The sequence below is a fragment of the Hibiscus syriacus genome, unplaced genomic scaffold (genome assembly GCF_006381635.1).
Source record: "Hibiscus syriacus cultivar Baekdansim isolate YM2019G1 unplaced genomic scaffold, ASM638163v2 tig00110019_pilon, whole genome shotgun sequence".
Lineage (NCBI taxonomy): Eukaryota > Viridiplantae > Streptophyta > Magnoliopsida > Malvales > Malvaceae > Hibiscus > Hibiscus syriacus.
In genome coordinates this window covers 73294-86967 of record NW_024062567.1, presented here as the reverse complement: position 1 = coordinate 86967, position 13674 = coordinate 73294, and the positions used below count along the sequence as shown (strand labels likewise).

Below are 13674 nucleotides of genomic sequence, written 5' to 3'. Positions count from 1 at the left end.
ACAGAATACTAAACTGGTCAATTTATATTTATGTTTAGTCCTTAGAAGTAGGTTCATAACTGCGTGTAGATATTTTGTTGGAAGTTTAACATATGATGCTGGAACTTGCTTTCCTTTTGTATGCGTTGACTGCTTGCGATGATTCAAAATCTAGTGCCGGAAACAGTTATTATAATTTACTCTATTTATCATCTTGCTTGCTGAATAATGGTAGTTATGCTTCAGTACCCATATATTGCATACTTGTATGTATTAAATATTATTAATAATGTATATATATGATTATTATATGGGTTCATTTATAGGGGTGTAAACGAGCCAAACTGAAGTTGAATTGTGAGAAGCTTGAGCTCGATTAAAAATAGCTGCTCGAAACTTGGACTCGAATTTGATTAATAACTTTTTTATCTTGGGCTCAACTCAAGTTGTTTTGTAATTAGAAGATGAATTTTCAAAATTATTTCAACAATAGTAAACCAAAAAAAAGTAAAACATGGTAATTGTAGAAAATGAAGCAAAAGTTATATTGTAAGAAATCTAACGCATTTTTGAACTTTTGGGACTGAAGTTTCATTGATATCTTGAGCCACTCGAATTCATTTTGATGATAATCAAATTGAATTCAAGTTTTTAGACACTATCTTACTACCAACCAGGGCTGGTGCAAATGGTATTCAGCTTAATTCATGGTTTTCTTGTTCAGTTGGATGAATGCATGCACAAAGCTGCTAGAATGCAATTCTTGATCAACCACAGATTACATTCAATTATGTATACCACAAATGATACATGATCCATTTCACAATGGATGTATGATACCTAGTTCAACAATACGCAAACAAAAAAAAGTTGACAAAAAAAAGTACCATAATCATGACAATATCAAGGGTCGATCGCCATTGGAGTAATTCGCCGCTTGGCTGGCTTATTTGATATGGGAGTATTCGCTATTATTGGTGATGCCTGTTTCCCTTCGCTCTTTTCTGCACATTCCGACATTTTGTCATCTGCTGTGACTGGATCATCAACTTCAACCACCATGTCACCAGGGTTCTGGGCAGTTGAGTTTGTATTCTCAATATTCATGGCTTTAGGTTCTAGAAAGAAAAAAAAGCATCAGAAGCAAGTAAAGACCAAACGAGTATAAAACTGGTAGATAAACATCGCAATATAAATGGAGAAACAAGACTAAACCTGATAGAGAAATAGGTAGTCCCAGTTCGTCCTTCTCAAATTCTATCAATAAGTGGTTTAGGGTTTAATAAGTGAAGATGTATAGCCTTTGTATTAAAAAATTGGAAACGTCTTTACCTAGAAAGGTCTTTTCTGGAAAAGACACAAGTGGTTTTTATTGTTTCAGATGAAGATATTTTATACGAACCTGCAATGTAAGAAATGTCAAACAAAATGCAATGGTATCAATGGAAGCAAAAAAGCATGTACATGTGCTTTATAAAAGCATAAACGATGTGAGGAGCTACAATTAAATTCTGTAAGTGAAGGTGGTTCAGAACTATTGAGGATAGAACCCTAAATTATTGCCCACGTGTGGTTCCAGGGACAATGTTTGTCTAAGAAAAAAAACACTTTAACTGGAGTGAAAGTATTGAACTATATTCATAAGTATGTAACTGAACTATACATGCATTTGAGCGAATACCTGCTGGCACTAGTAAAAATGATCCATCGGGTGACCAAGCTAATCGGCAGAAGAATGATGGAAGTGTTTCATCATGAAAAAGATGGTTTTTTACCAACTGCGTCTCAAACCATGTAAGTAACAAATATACCTTGAATACAGAAAACAACAAGATAGTTGCAACCTTAGCATCATCTATTGGTTGCTGTTCTGCCTTCATGATGGTATGTTGACAAATATAATTCAGCTTCTCAGCACCCTTTGTTTTTGTTTGAGGCTTACTGACATAAATTCGGCAAGTCCTATCTGAACTGAGAGAAGCAATATACTTGGACAAGGGATCCCAAGCAACGCCTTGAACATAATGGAAATGTCCATCCAATATCTGATGGACAGAACCTGAAGATGATAAAAAGCTAAAATCATAATGATAAAAAAAAGAATAAACAAAGCATTTTTATCAGTTTTCTGGATAATCTCTTTTATACCTTTGTTAACATCCCATATGATACAAGAATTGTCAACAGATCCAGATATGAGAAATGAGCCATCAGTTGACCATTGCAAATCTAGAACATCTTTACGGTGAAATCTAGGCAAGAAGAAGCCTGTCATAAGCATAGAACTCATAGCAACAAGACTAGACCGTAAAAAGGGATCCTAAACTGAAAATTTTACTTCAATATTAACTATCGAACAGGTGAAGGATAAAAATAATTATTTTAGCCAAGGAACTTTCATCCTAATCAAGTTTCACCCAAACTCGAAAGTGAAAAACCAATTTGTAAGAAACAAACAATCTTATAGAAGCTTTATAATGCATTCAGATTAACGAATTACAACAAACTCTTGAAAACTTTCCAACTTTGACCAGTTTCTGTAGTGTGTAATTTCCAAATGATCAGTTCACCTCCTATCAAACAGAAAACTCCTTTTCAGAATTTGCTGACACCACCAAACTTTATTAACAAAAAGAATTAGAACGGCAACATATTATGTGATGAAAATTTAAATGATATACCATCGGCACCAGAGGCAAGCTGTTCTCCTGCACAGCATAAAAAGGACAAGATTATCCCAGCCATCAAAGAGAATAGAAAACTTAGATTTGTGTACAAGTTAATTTTATCTTAGATAAACACAACTTCAAAAATATGTCATAAATTTAAGAAACTACAAACTACATTTATTTCTTAAAAAGTTGCAAACGGAGTGTAGATGCAATAAGATATTCAAAATTGGAACAACAATCAACTCAGGCTCAAGTGAATGGATATTGAAATTCTGAGCTTCAGACAACTCGAGAGGTTAATACTCAGTGTGCCTGTACATGACTTCACCGGGATCCTTATATACAATAAATTAAGCGCTCAAAGAAGGGGTTTTCATGCATTACCCGAGGGAGAGAAGCGAAGGGCATTAACAGCGGAGCCATGGTAAGAGAGACTATTTTGATATGAAGCAGTCGGCAGTTTCTTCTGCACTTGGCCTGAATTGATTACCCATATCTGAAAATTCAAACAAATAAAACACAATAATCGAATTAGCCTGGCAGGACACTCAATTACCAAAATAAAATTGATATTAAGCCTTGAAATCCCTTGCCTAAGACATGGTTTAACTCACCACTATGGTTTAACGCAGCTCTTGATTGCATAAAAAATAGCAGGAGAAATGCAAGGATGGATAAATTAAAAAGAAATCTAGAAGGAGAAGGAAAAAAACACATTGATATCGAAATCAGCGCCGCCGGTAGCGAGAAGACCGGAGATGGGATGGAGGTCTAGGGTAAGGACGGGCTTAGTATCGTGCCAAATTATCTGAACCGTACCTCCTTTCATAATTCTCTTTAAGCTTGTAACAGAACTAAAACAACATGATCTGGTTTTTAGGGTTTGGCTGATGAAATGAGTAATGGAGGGGACTTGTTTTAGGCGCCCTTCTTCCAATTTGGCGGGAAAATGTTTCCCTTTTTCTCTTTTCGAATCAAAAGTAATACGGGTTTTAATAATTATTTGATAATGAACTACAGTCGAACATGAAACGATGATCATTTGATTTAATTTGTTTGTCATTAGAGGCAATTAGTCAATTTTATATCTTTAAATGTTGGTTTTATTTCCTTCCTCCTGGCCCTATAAGTCTCGGCTGTATAAAGTCAAAAAAGAACCCAAGTGATCTCATGACAGAATGGCAAGCACACATTTAGATTCCAAAGTGGAGCCACAAATGAAGAAGGCCCTATGCCACACAAAGATAAAATAGAAAGCAGAGCAAAGTTTCCCAGTAGGAGTGAGGCAATCTCAACCTTATCCACACTCCAACCACAATCTTTTATCCAAGTCATCATCTCATCTTCACTCCTTATCAGATCTCCTCCCTCACAGTTCTATTATACTACAACAACAAACCCAATTCAGCTCCAAACTTGATCTATTTTCCAACACAAATGGCAGCCATGAACTCCAGTGTTTTGGCAAGCAACTACGCTCTCTCTGCCACTGGATCATCTGAGCTTAACACCAAGCTCCCTTCAGTTGCTTCCCCAGTTGTGTCTGGTGGTCACAGGTTGCCTGTGATCAGAGCACAGCAAGCTAAAGTTTCTTGTTCGGACGAATCAAGAGCCAGTGAAGGAAGGAGAACAGCTATGCTCTGTTTGGCCGCTACCCTTCTCACCACAGCTGTTGCTTCTTCTGCAAATGCTGGAGTCATTGATGATTACCTTGAAAAGAGCAAAGCTAACAAGGTCTGTCTGTTTCTTTCAATGACAACTACTTCTGGAGAAACTTTTGTAGTTGCAGAATAATAGGTTTAACCTGATTTTCTGCAGGAATTGAACGACAAGAAGAGGTTGGCCACTAGTGGAGCAAACTTTGCCAGAGCATTCACTGTTCAATTTGGCTCTTGCAAGTTCCCTGAGAACTTCACTGGCTGCCAGGATCTTGCAAAGCAAAAAGTTCTAATCCTAACATCTGAATCTGCATCTTTCTTTTCCTAGTTTCAAAGTTCCAGTCGATGATATCCTTGTTGGTTTTTTTATTGCAGAAAGTACCATTCATCTCTGATGATTTGGCCTTGGAGTGTGAAGGAAAGGACAAATACAAGTGTGGTTCCAATGTTTTCTGGAAATGGTGATTAGATCCAAATGTACTTTTCACTTTCTACCTCTCAACATATGTATCTAATTTTCCCATTTTAGCAGCCTTCCCTATCCATCTGTTTTACTAGTTTTCACAGACTTTAGCTACATGCTTTTTCATTTTAGCATCTCCTTCTACAAATTTTCCCGGCAGTTGCAAGTTGCATCTTCAAAACATTAACTCAAACAAACAATATATAGGAAGAAAGTACGAGATGAGTAATGATAACAACAATAATAATAATATAACTTAACACCAATGAAATAAATTATGAGTTTGCTTTGTACATGTGTGTCTATGATGACTCAGCTGGTTGAAAACCCTGAGCATGCCAATCATATTCAAAGTGTCATCAAAAATCAAAAGTTAAAACTACATTCTAAAATCCAGTCACGAGACTAACCTGTCCACCAGGACCACCACCCAAGCAAGCCTAACTGCTCGGAAAATTGTATATTTAGACAAAATTGCAGGACGCTAACTCAGGCAGTAACCCTTCTAGCCAGCAATTTTTTCGGACCCCAACTTCATATCTCCCCCATAAGGAGAATAGAGGAAGAATCACATGAGCAAGTGAAGTCCGTGCTAATCAAGTTAGTGAATGATTCTCCTTAAAAGTCAGAATTTGTGCAAAGCATCCACAACTGAAAACTGAAATGCACTCGGGAAGTGACCACAAACTTGAGCCTAAAGGCAACATGCCGAGGAGCCATTGATCTGCAGCTGGGGACATGGCAATGGAAACACAGCATTGGCACAACCTGAAACAAACTCACAATGCCATGCCGCATTTGGGGCAAGTCCGAGTACCATAACATTCTTAAAGCACACCCCTTCAAATGATGCACCCTTGAGACCAGTGAGTTCGGGGGCTTTTGTTGAATTCAAACTAATGATGTTACTAATAAATACCCCCTTTATTTTAGGAAATGCTATAGGGTCCCATCCATCATCAGGGTGATCACTGGAGTCTGTACTGAACCTAATGGGGACTTTGACTCCATCCATCGTTATATTTTTTATGATAATATTCGAAATATATCTCCCTCTACCCTTGTCGGTTTTTATACGTACACCAGCTGCTGAATTCCAAACATTCATATATTCAATAGTTACATTAGAAATCCCTTATGACATCTCACTGCCAATGCCAACGCCAGAACAAGATGGTGTAGTGCCGGAGATTCTCCTCACTATTATGTTTGAGCTCCGTCGTGCAATTCTGATGCCATACTGGTCCCATCCACTTTTTACTGCTACGAGATCATCACCGCTCTCGATATAGTAGTCCTCGATACATACATTGATACATGAGTCTGCACAAGCTTTAATGAGAATGTCGGAAAAAAAGGTCTCGGCCATGAGGTTTATGTTGTTATATGCGAGACGCAACATAGAATAAATTGCACGAGAAGATGGGGACTAATGACAGTAACATACCGGCGTCTATTCCATATGTGTTTGGTGCATTGAGGGGAGCCAATATTGCATTCCCTTAATAACAACATTGCTGCAAGAAAAGAGTCGAAAAACAGACTGTTAGTTCCTTTTACCTAAACAGAACTACATAATCATGCACAAAACAATACAAGAAACGCAGTGAATGGATAAACAAATGAGGTATTAGATGGTAGAGAGGTAAAACCTGGTGTTGTTATAATATCGGAATGATAATTATCGGTAAATAAATAAACACGATCGAAAAGAAAAAAACAAAGAACACCAGAATTTACATGGAAAACCCAAAAAAACCACGGGCAGAGGAGAAGAATTTCACTAATATGAAGAAGAAAATACAAGAAGATTTTGGTGAAAGAAAAACTTGATATTTAACCATGACCCTTAGTATCTATTTATAGGGATGGGTACTTGATTACAAAGTATAACTAAATAAAATATAAATCTAATATAATAAAGTTTTCTACTTTTAATCAAAGTGGGTTTACTACTTTCCTAATATTTATATATTAATTAATTTGTGCCACTTTGAATTCGAGTCAAACTCTAACAAATCTCCACCTTGACACGAATTCTGAAAGTGCAAAGGTTTCGAGATAAAACACTCAAATTCAATGTGACACCTAAGCTCAACAAAAAACAATTCTTGACTTCAACGAACAAGTTCTCCACCTCTTCCACAACACCCCTCAAAGGGGTAATCTTCAATAATGGACACCGACCGAATCCAAACTTTTTCTAGGCTTGAATTTAGTCTTCACATCGACATGGTTATCATAAGTGTCAATTTTGTTCACAAATGTCTCACCACGAGCAATATCATGCATAACACGTTCCCGATCATCAATGATAGTACTATCTTCAAATTCATTTTTTTCACGAAATTGAACTTTTTTCTACTTCGCATAATAGTTCTGCCCGCGGTTATTTTTGTTCAACAACGTTATTTGACACGGTGGATGAAACACCAAATGCATTATCTAAAACTTTTGAACCCTGTAGAACATAAAACTTGGTAGTATTTCTCTGCCCTTTCAACACAACAAGAGAGTTCTTACAAATTTTCATAGCTCCACCTTCATTGGAAAATTTGTACCTTTTGAATATAGAGTACCTAACAAAATTAGATTTCTAATTAAATATTGAACAAGTCTCACATTACCAAGTGTTCGAACAATCTCGTCAAACATCTTAATCTTGATTGTGCCAATACATGCAACTTTGCAAAAGACATTTTTTCCAAAAAATAAATCACCTGTAGATACAGTTTCATACGTCGCAAACCAGTCACGATTAGGACTCATATGAAAACTATTACCAGAGCCAAATATTCACTCATCACTTGTTATAAAGTTGTCGTCAGCCGTAACTAGGAGTTCTCTGTCATCGTACTCCTCTACTATACCAATCTCACCAAATTTTCTAGAGTTTTGCTCTTCAGCTTCTCTTTTGATTTTATTTTGCAACTTGTAACACTACGATTTAATATGACCTTTCTTTTTACAATAGTGACAAGTTTTACCTTGGTTGAAAGATTTTGATCTACTCCTTACAATATTATCAGAAGAACGCTCGCCTTTTCTCCCACTATCTGAGCTAGTCGATTCATGCATCATGAAACCATCTGTCTGGGGCTCGGAATCAGATACAAGATGTCTCATCTTTTCAAAAGAGTGTAGGCCATTATACACATCTTCAAGAATGAGAGTTTCGTAACTATACAATATTATGTCTCTGAAATATAAGAAGGAAGAAGGCAGTGAACATAGGAGGATCAGTCCTAAGTCTTCTTGATCATACTTTACTTTTAAAGTCTCTAGATTAGACACATTATCCTTGAATGTTGTCAGGTGTTCTTCCAGAGATGAACCTTCTGCCAACTTAAGTGAATAAATACGTTGTTTTAGGTGTAACATGCTGGTCAATGATTTCTGCATGCAAAGTTGCTCTAATTTCGCCCACAAAGATGCAATTGCTTTTTTTTTCAACACATCCTGTAAATTTTGATTTGATAAGTGTAAACAAATCTGAGAAAGAAATTTATGATCCTTACATTTTTTCACATTCTTTCATTGTGTTTCTGGTTTCTCATCAAATCCTTCTATTGTATCATCGAGATCTAACTATGCAAGAACATTTCGAATCTTTACCTGCCATAGCGATAACTTGGTATTTCGATCTAACAGCAGAATATCATACTTCATTGTTGCCATAATCTTGAACCCGAAGCTATGATACCAATTTGTTATAATATCAGAACGATGATTATCAGTAAACAAATAAACATGATCGAAAATGAAAACAAAGAATACTAGGATTTACGTGGAAAACCCAAAAGGGAAAAACCACGAGCAGAGGAGAAGAATTTCACTAATATGAAGGAAGAAAATACAAGAGGGTTTTGATGAAAGAAAAATTTGATATCTAACCCTGACCCATAGTATTTATTTATAGAGATAGATACTTGATTACAAAGAAAACTAAATAAAGTATAAATCTAATTTAATAAAGTTTTATACTTTTAATCAAACTGAGTTTCCTACTTTCCCAATATTTATATATTAATTCATTTGTGTCACTTTGAATTCGAGTCAAACTCTAACAGATGTAAACATGAGGAATGGTCCAAAATGGCGAATGGTCTTAAAGGTTAAGTTAGAGATAAGAATGTTAAGAGAGTTCATTATCTCGATAATGTGGCCTCTTTTGTGGTTTAGCGTTTTGTTCCACCATAAATCCCACCACATCCTAACTTGATCATCAATTGTCCCATTCTGCCCTAAAAAATTACGACTACTCATCACACATACTTGATAAATCCTTCGAGACGGTAGAAATTCTTCACTGTAAAAGTTGCTTTAGTAATGGTAAATTTTCGAATCAAGCTAAAGGATGATGGCAACCAGCTTCTCTGTTGGAAGTAAAGACCTCAAATCGTTAGTATGCTTTTAGATAAATCCAACTGCTAGTTTAATAGGGAAGAAATATCATGTAAAAGTGTTATTTTAGATGGTTTCTAAGATAATACCTAGTATTTAGGAGTGTTCAAAATTAGGTATCCAATTTTCGGGTATCAAAATGCAAGTTTGTGTCTCGACTCGTTAAATGTAAGTATACAAATAGTCACAAAACTTTTAGGATGCTTGCAGTTTGGTCACCCAACTTTTGAAATTTGCAATACAATCATCGAACTTTTAGTTCGTTTTCATTTATGTTTTTTGCTAACGTGGCAATTAACTTTCTGTCAACTCTTATTCTTCTTCTTCTGAAAGCCCTAACCTCCAAAAAATCATAAGCTCCACAAATCATAACCCATTGAAAATCATAAGCTCCACAAAATCAAACCCAAAAACCTATCATTTAGTTTTATAATTGAAATATGCTGAATTTTTCTAATTCAAACTAATGAAAACATTTAAGGCTTTGGATTATAGTTCCTTGTTCTGTTTTGTGAACTTATTGTATCGATCATTCATGAAATATGTAAAGCTCCTTAATTTTAATAATGGAATGTTGTTTTTTAACAACAAAAATTAGGAACCGTGAAGCAGATTCAAGAAGTTGGAAGAAGATAGACTTGGAGGAATATCTAGCAACTCCCAGGTTCCCTTAGAGAAAGGAATAGTAGACTCGAGTGATGCCTCTGATGCGGATGCTAAATCAAGTGACAACTCTTTGAGGTGTGATCAAACTGGCGCAGAGAAGGAGAAGAATGTCGACTGCATTGATACAAGTAGGAATGATTCTATGGTTGCTGGTGATAAACGGCTTGTTGAGAATGCAAATAGTTCCAGCAGGAATAAGGATATTATAGTTATTTACGTTGAAAAAGAACAAGAGGATACAGATTCCAATTTTGGATATACTTTCAGATCACAAGGAGATATGACAGGGTTGCAGAGAACTCCAAAAGCAATCGTTGAAGGTTTGCGATTTTCTACCTTAAATCATCTAGACGAAGGCCCAGCAAACCGTCATTTAGATTCTTCTTGTTCTTATAATGATTCCCTGCATAGCTGCACTGACCAGTATGGTTCTAATGGAACTTAGCTTGAACAAGAGCGAGTTGAGCTTCTGAGGAAGCTAGATGAGCTAAAAGAGATACTTAGGTGGAGTTTGTTTTTGTAGAGGTAAAAAGTCTGCAGGCATCTGCAACAAAAGAGGTGGACCCAAAGTCTGCAGTCTGCAAGAAGAAGACTGTTTTTTTTTAACGTCTGCAAACTGCTAAAATGAACTGAAATATAAATAAACTGATTTTTTAAACTTAAAAGAGTTTTGCAATATTGAGATTTAAATAATTTTAGTTTTACAACACTGAAATTTAATAATCCATACAACTACAATAATATTTTTTTTAAAATAAATCAATCCATATTTTAAAATAAATCAATCCATACTAATAAATTATTTAAAATAAATCAATCCATACAACTTCAATAATAAATCATTCCATATTTTAAATAAATCAATCCATACTAATAAATTATTTAAAATAAATCAATCCATACAACTACAATAATAAATCAATCCATATTTTAAAATAAATCAATCCATACTAATAAATTATTTAAAAAAATCAATCCATACAACTACAATAATAAATCAATCTATATTTTAAAATAAATCAATCCATACTAATAAATTATTTAAAATAAACTATTTTAAAATAAATCAATCCATACTAATAAATTATTTAAAATAAATTATTTTAAAATAAATCAATCCATACTAATAAATAACCTTATTAAATTATTTAAAATTATTTTAATAAATAACCATATTTGTTAATGTTCTTTGAAGAGGTTAGAAGAGCTTTAAAGATATAAGACCACGTCTGCGTCGCGCAGACCACGTGCAGATGTTAGAAGAGCTTCTGTCTTCTAAAAAACAAACGGTCTGCAAAGCCCAATGTCTGCGCATGGTCTGCGCGGCGCATACATGAGAGGTTTGAAGACCTTTAACAGTGAAAACAAACACCGCCTTAGTCGATCTTGCAATGTGGTTGATAAACCAAAAGATAAGGCTACATTTAGGAGGGTTGTTTATCCAGAGTCTCATGAAACTAAATCATAACACAAAATCCTAACCCCAATTAGTAAAATTCAGCAGGTTCCAATATTAAAACTAAATGATAGTTATAAAAATAACTCATAACACAAAATCCTAACCCCGGTTAGCAAAATTCAACATATTCCAGTATTAAAATTAGGGAGCATTAGATTGATTTTGTGGAGGTTATGATTATGAGGAGCTTATGATTTTTAATAGGGTTATGATGTTCGGGGGGTTTCGAGGTTAGGATTTTCAGAAGAAGAAAAAGGAGAGGAAGAAGAGGGAGGTTAACTGCCACGTCAACGAAAAACTAACGGATGTAATAGAATGGATAAAAATGAAGATAAACTAAAAGTTTGATGATTGTATTACAAATTTCAAAAGTTGGATGACCAAAATGTAAGCGTCCTAAAAGTTCAGGGACTATTTATATACTTTACCCATTATATTATTTAAAAAATTTAAAATTTAAAAGTCCATAACACATAATTCACCCATAATAAGTAAAAATTCAAATTACATTATTAATAATAAAAATAACGAAATATATTGAATTTTAAAATTAAAAAAACAATTTGAGAAATAATTTAGGTTGTTAGGCTGAATAATTTAAGAAATTAATAATTTAGATTGTTATGGTGAAATAATTTAAGAAATTAAGAATATAGAATATTAGGGTGAAATAGAGAATCAGAAATAAAACATCTAATATAAAATAAAGTAGAATAAAATATACATAAAAAACTAAGTACCAGATGGACGAATATCCGAATAAAGAATAGTTTTTGACCTAGGCCTGACTCGAAAAGTAAGATATTTTTATTACAAATATATGGCATTTTTTAATCGAGATGGGACGTGTATTTTTTAACACCGGAGTTAGCATGAATGCAAAAGCATTCACTTTGTTATTATGGTTACAAATTTAAGAAATTATATTAGAATTTTAGATTAGGAGATTAGAAATTAGACAATCACTAAAATAATATTTAAATTATCAAGAGCATTCATAGTTGAATCTAATTTGAGAAGAGCATAATGTAAATCCGGGCACAAACAATTTAAAAACAGAATTACCTGTAATGACAACATTGCTAAGGCCATCTTGTATGTCTGCCCCATAAGACGGCAATGGCTCCACAAGAGGCCATTCCTTTGGATCCTGAGAGCCTAAAATAACAGAATGAAATTACTGGTCAGATTAAAGTCTTTCGGCACGTTTAGCTGAGACCCGCCATGGTCCACAAAACGCTGCATGTGGATCAACGCCGCCGAATTCGACGTTTTCCCATCGCCCACTCCCCCGAATTCCTTTATCGACACGACATGCCTTCTCACCGGCAACTCTCCGAACAACCCGGCACAGCTCGAGTCGGAGACGGCAGCGATTTTCTCGGATCCGGAAACCCGAAAGATTTGAAAAGGGACGATGGATTGTGTGGCGATTTGAACAGAGAGAATGGCTAAGGCCGTGAGGAGAAGAAAACCCAATACGGTTTTTTGAAGAGAGCCATTATCGAACCAGAATGTGGCTTCTGGGGCTCCATTTTTTGTTGAACAAAACTGAATCTCTACTGCTGTAAGTGAAAAGGATCCAGAAACTCGAATGGATATTTCATCATCTTAATTACATTTCGTTTTTCTGCATACGTTAGCAAAGAAGAAAGCCGACGAAGAAGACGCTAAAATTCTCACGTCGCCATTACCCGTACGTCAACGATGCGCCTTAAAATACGAATAATATCTGGTTTAATTCTCTATTCAATCCTTTTACTTTATACAAATTAGACGTTTCTCCCTCTATCTTATTTCCTAAGAATTTGATACTCGTCTTTACAAAAGCTGTCAAGTTAGTCCAACACGATTCAAGTTTAGGACATAGTGAACTAGATGTAACTAAATCATATTTTGGTCATAAATTTTTAGAATTTACAAAATGATCATTTCATGATAAATGTAATGACCATTCTACAACAGTTTGATAAAATTCAATATTTATTTCATGATAGTTTGATAAAATTAATGTTTATTTTATAACTTTTAAAAAATTTAATGATAAACAATTAGAGTGTTTGAATATAGCTTAATGATATACTTTAAAATTTATTATAAATCACCAACAACAAAAAAACAGTGGTTCGCCAAGTTACACGCAAGAACTTAGTTAAAATATGTCATTCAACAATATATATATATATATATAATAAATCAGAATAAGAAAAATAAAACAGTGATTTAAATTCATGTTTTCACTAATAATTAAACTAAATTCTATTTTTCCCTAAAGTATGAGGATCCAATTTTAACAAATCAAAGTAAAAATATTAATTTATAACTTTTCATAGAACGAAGGGATGAGATTTAAAGTTAGACCCCAAAACTTTG

The 13674-nt window shown here is 34.5% G+C and overlaps 2 protein-coding genes and 1 pseudogene across 2 annotated transcripts; 1 reads left to right on the top strand and 2 right to left on the bottom strand.

The window, feature by feature from the left end:
• Positions 1-829: 829 nt before the first annotated feature.
• On the bottom strand, positions 830-3535 carry LOC120213019 (chromatin assembly factor 1 subunit FAS2-like). Its single transcript, XM_039211168.1, has 9 exons — positions 3367-3535; positions 3036-3147; positions 2661-2687; positions 2480-2552; positions 2128-2231; positions 1824-2038; positions 1661-1757; positions 1312-1381; positions 830-1108 (listed from the first exon to the last, which is right to left on the bottom strand). Exons 1-9 carry the CDS (start codon positions 3478-3480, stop codon positions 883-885), a joined length of 1038 nt encoding a protein of 345 aa, XP_039067099.1. The 5' UTR covers positions 3481-3535; the 3' UTR covers positions 830-882.
• Positions 3536-4001: 466 nt separating this feature from the next.
• On the top strand, positions 4002-4862 carry LOC120213013 (photosystem I reaction center subunit N, chloroplastic-like). Its single transcript, XM_039211163.1, has 3 exons — positions 4002-4385; positions 4470-4595; positions 4685-4862. Exons 1-3 carry the CDS (start codon positions 4089-4091, stop codon positions 4772-4774), a joined length of 513 nt encoding a protein of 170 aa, XP_039067094.1. The 5' UTR covers positions 4002-4088; the 3' UTR covers positions 4775-4862.
• Positions 4863-5261: 399 nt separating this feature from the next.
• Positions 5262-12836, bottom strand: LOC120213012 (annotated as a pseudogene).
• Positions 12837-13674: the final 838 nt, after the last annotated feature.